We start from the raw sequence: 11,446 nt of genomic DNA, 5'->3' as shown, positions 1-11,446 counted from the left end.
ATGTAAATCTTTCGTTTGTTATGATGGTAAAGTTGACCTGAGGGATAAAGAAAGAAGGAAAGGAAAGGAAGGAAGGACGGAAGGAAGGAAGGAAGGAAGGAAGGAAGGAAGGAAGGAAGGAAAGACAAAAATATAGAAAGAAAGAAAGAAAATATGTTAAATGCGTCACTACGTTTTTTAATAACTTGATTTAAATGAAAAACTTGTTCATGTGTGACGTCTACCAGATGTATGATGACGTCAGGTGAGGGAGGACAGAAGAGATGGTTCCACATATTCCTAAGTCTCTACTGTAGCTCCTGGCGTTAAACATTATCCCAATGACTTACAAAAAACAAAAGAAAACAAAGACAATTAAGTATACAATATCAAGAGATGATAAAACAGGTAAATATTTCGTAACATTTATCATAAAACATAAATTCTGGAGAAAGTTTATCATCCTGAAGTTATATTAAAATTATCTTTAAAAATATGTCATATAAAGATGTTGGTTATATATTTTTTACCTTAATTAACACAGAGACCTTGTTATAACGCAGGTAAGGTAGAGTATACCTTCACAGTACAGTTGACGGACATAAACAGTACAATAGCCTAGTACAATATGTAGTCTGTACCCAAAGACGATGTGTATACAACGACAGGTTGTTATATGTCGTAGTAGTACTGTATTTCACTGTATCCGCTGACAGTAAACAGAGATAGAATGTTCGTTTTGGTGTGGATGACGTGGGGAGGGTAGTTGGACGTCACAAGGGTCACCCCGTGCGTCCCGGCGGCCTGACACTACACTACAGTACAGCGCTTCACTGATGCCCCGAGAGAGGAGGTGTGTGTGTGTGTGTGTGTGTGTGTGTGTGTGTGTGTGTGTGTGTGTGTCTATTTACAGGGTGTATCCATATGTGTGTGTGTGTGTACCCCAGCATCGTCACTCATCAAATGGACCCATATATCCTCCCACAGCCTCCTCATAAAAGTCACACACCATACACACACACACCATACACACAATACACACCATACACACACAATACACACACACACACCATACACACACACACCATACACACACAATACACACACACACACCATACACACACACACCATACACACACAATACACACACACACACCATACATCTGAGTCAAGCTGGTGACAGGCGGGCGTGTTACCTAACCTCTCATTAACTAAGAAATAGTTATATGCTTACAGTAACGAGTACAGGAGTGTAGATTACAGTTATTGATACAAGAAAAGAGGAACAGTATATACATAGTGACAAGGATACAGTTAATAATACAGAAATAAGTACAAGTATGAACAGAGAGTAAAAGATATATTTCACATTGAACAAGTAGAAGTGAACACAACCTACAGTACAGTTCACAGACTCAATAACAAGACAGGTGTATGTGTTTAATAATGTGTGGTATAAGTATTAACGGAGATGGTACAGATGGTAGGGTGTGTGGTGGGTGGTGGGTGGTGTGTGGTGTGTGGTGGTGGGTGGTAATGTGTGTGGTGGTAGTGTGTGGTAGTGTGGTGGTAGTGTGGTGGTAGTGTGTGGTGGTAGTGTGTGGTAGTGTGGTGGTAGTGGTGGTAGTGTGTGTGGTGTTCTTGCGCTATATTTACCATCACTACCACCACCACCGTCTACTACACTCGCTCCCTACTAAGCCCGTGTGTGCGTGTGCGTGAACTTGTTGAATGGTCTGACACGCATGTTTCTGATAATCGTCTTAGTCAAGTAACACGATGGATGAGTGGATGTGTGGATGTGGATGAGTGAATGTGTGGATGAGTGACATAGTCTCACCTATACTGTTGCCTCACTTTAGTCTTTGATCGGCTTTTAGAGGGACATCCATATCATCCATCATACCTTAGTGAGAAGAAATTTCTTGGTAGACACGTGGATGAGCTGACACACACACACACACACTAAGCTGGCACAAGTTTCAAGGAGCTTAACACAAGCTTAAATCATAAAGCACACGACAACAGGACGTTACTGTACACTAACAACACCTTCACCTTTGACGACGATGTGTGTGTGTGTGTGACCTAAGTTACGGTAACAGGCTGTGACTCACCTGAAGATTAGGTTAAGTTAAGTGGAAGTGGAATAATTTAAAGATTAAACACCCGAACCTAACCTAACACACCCTGAGTTAACGAGCTGCATGACCCAGTGTTAAGGTGTAGAAGCTGTCGCCAACACAACAACCACACCCTGAGTTAACGCGCTGCATGACCCAGTGTTTAAGGTGTAGAAGCTGTCGCCAACACAACAACCACCAATTCCTGCCAGCGAGCCGTACGACCCGGTGTTTAAGTGGTGAAGAAGCTGTCGCCAAATTACAAATAAATCCACACCCTAAGTTAACGAGATGCATGACCCAGTGTTTAAGGTGTAAAAGCTGTCGCCAACATAACAACCACACCCTAAGTTAACGAGCTGGATGACCCAGTGTGTAAGGTGTAAAAGCTGTCACCAACACAACAACCACACCCTAAGTTAACGAGTTGTATGACCCAGTGTTTAAAGTATAGAAGCTATCACCAACACAACAACCACACCCTAAGTTAACGAGTTGTATGACCCAGTGTTTAAAGTATAGAAGCTATCACCAACACAACAACCACACCCTGAGTTAACGAGCTGCATGACCCAGTGTTTAAGGTGTAGAAGCTGTCGCCAACACAACAACCACACCCTAAGTTAACGAGCTGCATGACCCAGTGTTTAAGGTGTAGAAGCTGTTGCCAACACAACAACCACACCCTAAGTTAACAAGCTGCATGACCCAGTGTTTAAGGTGTAGAAGCTTTTGCGAACACAACAACCACACCCTAAGTTAACGAGCTGCATGACCCAGTGACAAGGAATAGTCCGAGAAGACCGGACAACTCGCCAACTGCACTGGCTAACCATTACCCCGGAACATGATCCACAAATCGATTAACATCCAGGTCCCCAATTACTGCTGGGTAGACAGAGGCAAATGGCGTAAGGAAACTTGCTTATAGTTTCACCCTGCCTGGGGATCGAACCCGGGTCCGCTCGCTTGCGTGGCGAGGATGCCGACACACACGCACACACCTACAGATACACAGACACAAACATACATACATAGAAGGGTGATCAATCTTCAGGTGAAATAATGTGGGGGGCTAATCTTCAGGTGATCCAATTAATTCCTTTTAAATGGGAAGACAAAAGAAACGTCATATAAGGGAGGCTTCTGTCCCCTTACCTGAACCTCTCCTTTCACAAGAAGTTAATTAAGAGAACTGTTATCATCAGCACAGGTGTTATATAATGAAACAACACCTGACGTCTTATGACTAATATTGCCATCACTAATTAGGGAGTAATTTGTGTAAATTATGAACAATATGTTCCCAATATGTGAGGAATACAGTTTTACATACTGTATTGCTCAACTCTGATAACTACCTGAGTGTAGTCCAGTGTTAACGATTCTTACTGTTATCATCCCTGGGGGGCGGCGGGGTCACCTGTTGTACACCAGAGCCTTGATTAACATACCTGAAGTGTGTTAATCAAGGTACAGAACATAACACACCTCACCTGCCACAGTTAATTACCTCGTGACGACCAACACACCTCACCTGCCACAGTTAATTGCCCCGTGACGACCAACACACCTCACCTCATAACCCTGAGAGCAAAGATTCTAAACTTAATTATTTCCTTTTCTGTCCCAGTCTGTAGGTTAGGTTGGGTTAGATTAGGTATTTATTTTTCGTTTATTCAAGAGAGATATAAACTACAGTAGTGCACATTGCTCCCTTAGGTCAACGCTCAGCACCTGACAAAACAGCCTCACTTAACTAGCCTAACCTACCCGACTACTGTACCTGCCCGACAACAACCAGATAATCAAAATCTATAATTAACCTATAATCAAATCTACTCACTGATTATAAAAGACTAATAACACATTAACAACCAACAACATCTGAAATTTCTTGAAGCTCAGTACTACATCATAACATCAACAAGACCTTCTGGAGTCCTTATTTACGCTGATATTGATGTTCTTAATACATTCCTCGGCATTATTAAACACCCAAAGGAATTCAATCGTTTATATATAGTCTTGATAACCTTATGTGATCACTTACTTATGTTACGTGTACCTTATACCTCGATGAGAGACCCGGGTCACCTTTATCTCTCTCTCGGACAGGTGATGTGAGAGATTACCTGAGCTGATTAATCATTATCTCTCGTTCTTAACTACCTGTAGCCTAGAGACACACGTTTTATAATGATAGGCACTACTTTTTTGGTATTATTTTTCTGTTTACCTGTACCGTTATCTGTACCGTTGTTTCATTATCTGTACCGTTGTTTCATTATCTGTACCGTTGTTTCGTTATCTGTACCGTTGTTTCATTATCTGTACCGTTGTTTCATTATCTGTACCGTTCTTTCTATTTACCTGGAGTGAGAGAAGGAAGTAAGGAAGGAAAGAAGGAGAAGGATAGGAGAAAGAAGGATAGAAGTGAGGAAGGGGTGAGTGAAGGAAGGAAGGAAGGAAATAAGAAAGAAAGGAAGGAGGGAAACAGTGAGTGAGCGAAGGAATGAATGGATGAATGAATGAATGAAGGAGGAGTGAATGAATGAAGGATGGGAGAGAGTGAATGGGCAATGGAATGAAAGAAGCAAGGAAAGAAAGAAGGAAGGAAGGGCAGTGAGTGAAGGTAAAGGTAATCTCTCCCTCACAGGTGTGTTAAACAAGCGTCATTAACTTCCTACAGGTGATGTTTTACCTGCCACTCCCACATGATGCGCTGACACCTGTGCCTGATGAGAGAGAGAGAGGGAGAGAGAGAGAGAGAGAGAGAGAGAGAGAGAGAGAGAGAGAGAGTCAGTATATCACGTTCATCCTACGAAAAACAAAAGGTAACTTACGACTAATTAATATCTACTCAGTCACTCCTGGGAAAAAAATATTCCTCAAGTTGTAAATTCAAGTAAGATAGAGGAGGAGAAGGAGGAAGAGTAGGAGGAAGAGGAAGAGAGGAAGGAGGAGGAAGGAGGAGGAAGAGGAAGAGAGGAAGGAGGAGACACAGCGTGAAGGTCGTCCCCCAAGAGAAAACAAACGGGACACGTCATCATTATTTCACTTATTATTAGTAAAATAACCTCTGATGTTGTTATTGTGGGGGGTGTGGGGGGCTAATGGGGGTGGTGGGGGTGGGGGGGTGTGGGGTGGTGTGTAGAGTGTGGGGGGTGTGGTGGGGGTGTGGGGGTGGTGGTGGTGTGGGGGTGTGTGGGGGTGTGGGGGGTGTGGGGGGTGGGGGTGTGGGGGTGGTGTGGGGGTGGGGGTGTGGGGGTGGGGGGTTACAATGAGGGGTGTGTGGGTGTGGGGGGTGTGGTGTGGTGGTGTGGGGGTGTGGGGGTGTGGGGTGGTGGTGGTGGGGTGTGTGGGTGTGTTAAGTTATCTCATCCAATACACACATACCAGAATTCCTGAAATTGAGGACGATGATTTAACCCTTTGTGGACAATGGCTTAACCCTTGAGGACGATGGTTTAACCTTAGACATGATGGTTAACCCTTTGAGGATGATGGTTTAACCCTTTGAGGACGATGGTTTAACCCTTGAGGGATGATGGTTTAAACCCTTGGGATGGTGGTTTACCCTTTGAGGATGATGGTTTAACCCTTGAGGACGATGGTTTAACCCTTAGAGGATGATGGTTTAACCTTTGAGGACGATGGTTTAACCCTTGAGGACGATGGTTTAACCCTTGGGACGATGGTTTAACCCTTGAGGATGATGGTTTAACCCTTGAGGACGATGGTTTAACCTTTGAGGACGATGGTTTAACCCTTTGAGGACGATGGTTTAACCCTTAGGGATGATGGTTAACGAGACGATGGTTTAACCCTTTGAGGACGATGTTTTAACCCTTTGAGGATGATGGTTTAACCCTTTGAGGACGATGGTTTAACCCTTTGAGGACGATGGTTTAACCCTTTGAGGATGATGGTTTAACCCTTTGAGGACGATGGTTTAACCCTTTGAGGATGATGGTTTAACCCTTTGAGGACGATGGTTTAACCTTTTGAGGACGATGTTTTAATCCTTTGAGGACTATGGTTTAACCTTTTGAGGACGATGTTTTAATCCTTTGAGGAGGATGGTTTAACCCTTTGAGGACGATGGTTTAACCCTTTGAGGAGAATGGTTTAACCCTTTCATGGTGTTTATTTAACCTTGTCATCAAAGGGTTTGGTTAGGCTAGGTTAGATTAAGGCAGGTTAGATTATCTTGGCTTCAGATCAAGTTTGGTTGATTCATGTTTTATGTACAGACGACACGATCAGGTTTAACACACAACAACTTCATAATAATAAGTGGTTAAGAAAAGATATCCTTCATATTTGACCATTTTATTGTCTTTTAGTATAACAGGAGTCATGTGTCTACAATGGTGACTTAACACTTCTCACCACCACTACACACACACCTACACACACACCTACACACACACACACACACACCTACACACACATACAGGTCTCCGGAGATGCGACAGTTTGCTGAAATATTTTTTTTCTTCTTCACTAACACAAGCACCGTCTATGACACTCTTTCTCTGTGGGCCAGGTGGGTTAACTCATTAGTCCAGGGCCAGGTGTCATCACACAGTCCGCTGGTAGTGGTTGTTACCGAGTCATTACGTCACTGTATGTCACCAGAGCTTAGTTAACTGTTCCTTCTGTGTGTTAATGTTCCCTGCCTTGACCTGGCCCACGACACCCAGGTCACAACCTTCAACTTTAAATACATTTACACTGTTAAAATGACCTGGGAGTCGAGGCCCTCAACACCATCACCTTGGCATTATTTTTCACACGCTAGATGGCGCTGACACACAACCTCTATGCGTCATTACACTTACTGGCCTTCATATGGTGTACTGTTAACACTCAAGACTCAACTGTAATTCTTATCATTCAACTTTTCAGTCACTGCGCCATCTTTATCTTTTTCATTAACTGTTCTTTTCTTTGGGTGTGATTTTCTGTGTGTGAGGACGACCTTGACCACAGCCACAAGGATGAGTATGACCCCGAGGGTGACCAGCACCCAGGTGGCCACGTTGACCAGAGTGAAGGGTAGGGTGAGGGTGCGGTGGAGGGCGGCAGTGCGAGCCAGAGGTACCTCCACGCTCTCATTTACCCACAGCACCGGCAGGATCACGTCAGGTACACTCCTAAAGGAGGGCAAGTTGCTGTACTGACGGAGAGGGATGTTCACCTGGATCCTCTTAGCGGCGCGGAAGGTGACACCTGTTGTGGGTTCTATATCCAGGTAAGTCTCATGCTCCTCCTCTCGTGGGTCCAGACCGACCACCTGTTGAGCATCCTCGATCTCCCCCTGGTAGAAGTGTGGTGTCGACATCACCACAGGAGCTCCCTTCCTGCAGGGGGCCACGTTGATCATGGAGGGGCGGCAAGTGAAGTCGTCGGTACAGAAGCACTTGTTTTCGGGGCTGTTGGCCAGTAGTTGGGCGGGCAACACGTAGCGGTAGAGGGTGAGGTGGCCGTGTGTCACCTCCTTCTGGAACACAGCGTAAATGGAACGACACAGCTCGGCCGTGTACAGCCTCAGAGGTTCGTGTTTACTCACGAGTGGCGGGAACTGGTTACCTGTGGTGCCGTTGATCATGTTGCACGAGTTGCCACCCCACATGTCCCTCTTCCAGAAGTCGATATGTTCTTCTCCTTTCCACCTGACGATGTGTTGGTACTCCGCCATGTCCTTCACGCCCGTGTAGACGGTGTACGTCCCGTCGTTGGAATTATTCTTCGGGTAAAAGAAACCAAACTTTCCTGTGGCGTGGACGGGGTCTTTGGTCATGGGCGCGAGCTGCTTCAACATGGGCTCGTCGTACCCGTAGAATAACAGCTCCCCAACCGGCTTGGTGATGAAGGGCGTCACACTGAACCTTACAAACACTATTTCTATTATACCCTTGAGGGCGGAGGGCAGACCCTCGAACTTGGAACCGATGCTCATCATGATGGCGTTAATGGTGGTGATCTTGTCGCTCTCCTTGTGACCCTCCGACAAGTCTTCCCGGAAGTAAAAACTTTTGTTTTGCAGGTAAGTAACTGACCCTTCATGGTCGTGGAAGGTAAGGTTGTACTTGAGTTGCTTCTCCTCGAATGTGTAAGGTCCCACTTGTTGGAGGACAGGGACGGCACCCCCCAACACCTCCTCACTGTTGGTCACGTTGAACAGCCAGAACTGCATGAAGATAGGTACGGGAGGACTCTTAAAGGACTCCAGCGTCTTGGAGCCCGGCACAAGGAGGAGCTTGTTGGAGAGCATCTTGTCGAAGACGCTGGAGAAATATCGTTGGAAGACGAGGCTTCCAGCGATGAGGGCGACACCCACCACCACCAACACCGCCACCTGCACCGCCACCTTCATCCTCACTGTCCTGTCACACACACACGGCGCGACCTCCCTCACTCACCTACACTTCCATAGTTCACAAGATAAGGATATTAACTCTACACTTCAGTTCAATGTCACTTAAATTTCACCATAGAGTAAAACACACATCAGCAGGAGGGGGTGTGTGTGTGTCTCACGCAACACATGGTCCACAGTACTTGTGTAACTCCTCACACTACATATCTGTGGCAGGAGAGATGGTCACTCCACACCGGCACCACACACCTCCCAGCGAGGAGCTCACCACCTCAAACAGCCAACATTTCCCGGGCTCTTTCACTGTAGTGTTCCCGGGGCAAGGAGCACGTGTGTGATGCCGCGTGTTGAGGCGACCAGCTTGGCGTCGCGGCGTGCTCTGCTCTCACCTCACACCCGGCGGTGTTGCTGCTCCTCCTAACACCTCTGGTTACTACTCCGTCAGCGTCCTCCCTGGGGGCGGGCGTGATGTGGCAAGTGCAGGCTGGATTAGTACTGATGTTGGTGGAGGGGACAACGTGTGCACATGCGCGTGGTGTGCAGAGGTAAATGTGAGTGTGTGTGGTGGTACATCTGCGGCCCGGGCAGAACAACCACTCTCTGCCACGCTCCACGTGACTATGAGTGGGCCGGGGACGTAGAGCTGCTCTTGCCTCTCACACACACTCCCTTACGCAGCTACCCCCCTATTATTCACCACCCTCACCACACACCCTCACCACACCCACCCACCTTACTCAACAACACTCTGGACGACCCTTGACCAACACCACCACTTCAGCACCAGCCGTCGGGGCGGTAAGGCCCCCGGGAGATGAACAGAGAGAGAGAAGGAGAGAGCACTGCTACCATTATAATGTATTGATGTGATCGATGAAACAGCGTTAGGTGTTGTACATAGTGGGAGCGTCGCTGTGTCTGTGGCCTGGTGTGTGGTGAGTACTACTCCCTCCCACACACACACACACACACACACACACACACACACACACACCACTTCATTAACACGATAAAAACAGCTCGTTAGCACCAGTTACCCCGAGTCTTTAACAGCCTTACTAACAAGACGTTTCCAAAACCCACAAAATGGATCTGGCTTCGTGATAACAGACACGAGGAGAGGAGTCCAAGGATATATGGAGAGAGAGAGAGAGAGAGAGAGAGAGAGAGAGAGAGAGATATCTCGCTATCAAGGAGGAGGTGCAGACGGACACTACTCACTAAAGATAACCACAGCTCAACACAGCCCTTGATATCATGCCAGCAGCTAAGTCAGTCTTGGATGATAGCCAGTAAGCCTTCAGTGGTATCATAACTGGGGTGGGGGGGGTTATCGTGTATCGTTATATAACACAGGGATGCCAAAATGGGTTCAGGTAAAGTGCCACACCTCACTTGGCACTGTGACACACACACACACACACACACACACGCACACACATATATCCCTCTCAACACATCTATTATCCACTCACATATCCACACTACCCCTCACCCCCCTCATCCACACCAGACACTCCCGCCCACACACACATGATCACACCTGTACACCTGTCCTCTTACGGACGTGTACAGGTGTAGCCAAAATTCCCTGGACACTCGACAACCTGACCTAACCTGACCTAACCTGATCTGACCTAACCTAACCTGACCTGACTTAACCTGACCTAACCCAACCCACCTAAATTAACCTAACCTATCCAAACCTAACCTAACCTAACCTAACCTAACCTAAACATGTGGGTCATTATGTGTGTTTGATTTATAGCTGGAGAAACAATAATGAACATAAGAACATAAAAATGGAGGAAACTGCAGCGGGCCTATTGGCCCATACTGGGCAGTCCCATTTACACCCAACCGCCTATTGCTCATATTAGCATCCAACCTATGTTTGAGGCTATTCAGCATATTCGAGTTAATGATGATATTTGGTAACTTGTTCCATTCATCCACTACTCTATTTCCAAACCAGTGTTTACCTGACTTCCATTTATACACCTCTATCAGGTCGCCCCTCGCTCTACGTCTCTCGAGGGAGTGCAAATTAAGATGCTTTAACCTGTCTCTGTACTCAAGGTTCCTATTGCCCGGGATTAGTCTTGTCATTCTTCTCTGGATTCTTTCCAAGGATTCTATATCCATTCTGTAATACGGTGACCAGAACTGAACTGCGTAATCCAGGTGAGGTCTCACAAGCGCTAGATATAATTTTAAGATGACCTCGCTAGTCTTGTAACTAACACTCCTTTGTATGAACCCAAGTACTTTATTAGCCTTGTTACGAGCAAAAACACATTGTTTACTTGGTTTAAGATTCCTACTTATCATTACTCCTAAATCTCTCTCGCAGTCGGATTTCCACATGGCATCGTTGTTCATCTGGTATCTGGTTTCCCTGTTTACATCTCCTATACTGAGTACTTTACATTTGTCGACGTTGAATTTCATCTGCCATTTTTCCGACCATTCGACAAAATTGTTTAGATCTTCCTGTAGTTTTGCGGAGCCTCGTCAGATTTAATTACACGTCCTATTTTAGTGTCATCAGCAAATTTACTTATGTTGCTGTCTATGCCGATATCTATGTCGTTTATGTATATAATAAATAATAATGGTCCAAGTACTGAGCCCTGGGGAACTCCACTAGTGACGTTGCTCCAATGCAATTTAGTGCCGTTTATGCTCACTGCTGTTTCCTGTCCTGTAACCACGCCCTAATCCATTTAAGGATATCACCTTTGATGCCATGCGCTTCTACCTTTCTAATTAGCCTTTCATGGGGAACTCTGTCGAAGGCTTTGCTAAAGTCGAGATATACCACATCATAATTGTACCCCTCGTCCCCTGATTCGAAAACAGCTGAAAAGAATGTTAATAGATTAGTTAGACATGAACGCCCGCTTGTGAAGCCATGCTGGGAATCATTGATCAACTTGTGCTTCTCCAGGTGATT

General features: G+C 45.9%; 1 protein-coding gene across 1 annotated transcript; it reads right to left on the bottom strand.

Moving 5' to 3' along the window:
- Nucleotides 1-6,421: 6,421 nt before the first annotated feature.
- On the bottom strand, nt 6,422-9,127 carry LOC121864491 (lysosome membrane protein 2-like). The gene has a single exon (XM_042363528.1). The coding sequence runs from the start codon at nt 8,485-8,487 to the stop codon at nt 6,985-6,987; it is 1,503 nt and encodes a 500-aa protein (XP_042219462.1). The 5' UTR covers nt 8,488-9,127; the 3' UTR covers nt 6,422-6,984.
- Between the last annotated feature and the right edge of the window lie 2,319 nt (nt 9,128-11,446).

The sequence above is a fragment of the Homarus americanus genome, unplaced genomic scaffold (genome assembly GCF_018991925.1).
Source record: "Homarus americanus isolate GMGI-L3 unplaced genomic scaffold, GMGI_Hamer_2.0 scaffold25860, whole genome shotgun sequence".
Classification (NCBI taxonomy): domain Eukaryota; kingdom Metazoa; phylum Arthropoda; class Malacostraca; order Decapoda; family Nephropidae; genus Homarus; species Homarus americanus.
Note: the sequence above shows the minus strand (reverse complement) of the source record. Positions and strands in the feature narration are given on the sequence as shown.

What these genes read in the sequence shown, in the direction of transcription:
- LOC121864491 (XM_042363528.1), bottom strand. Translation starts at nt 8,487, where the DNA reads ATGAAGGTGGCGGTGCAGGTGGCGGTGTTGGTGGTGGTGGGTGTCGCC.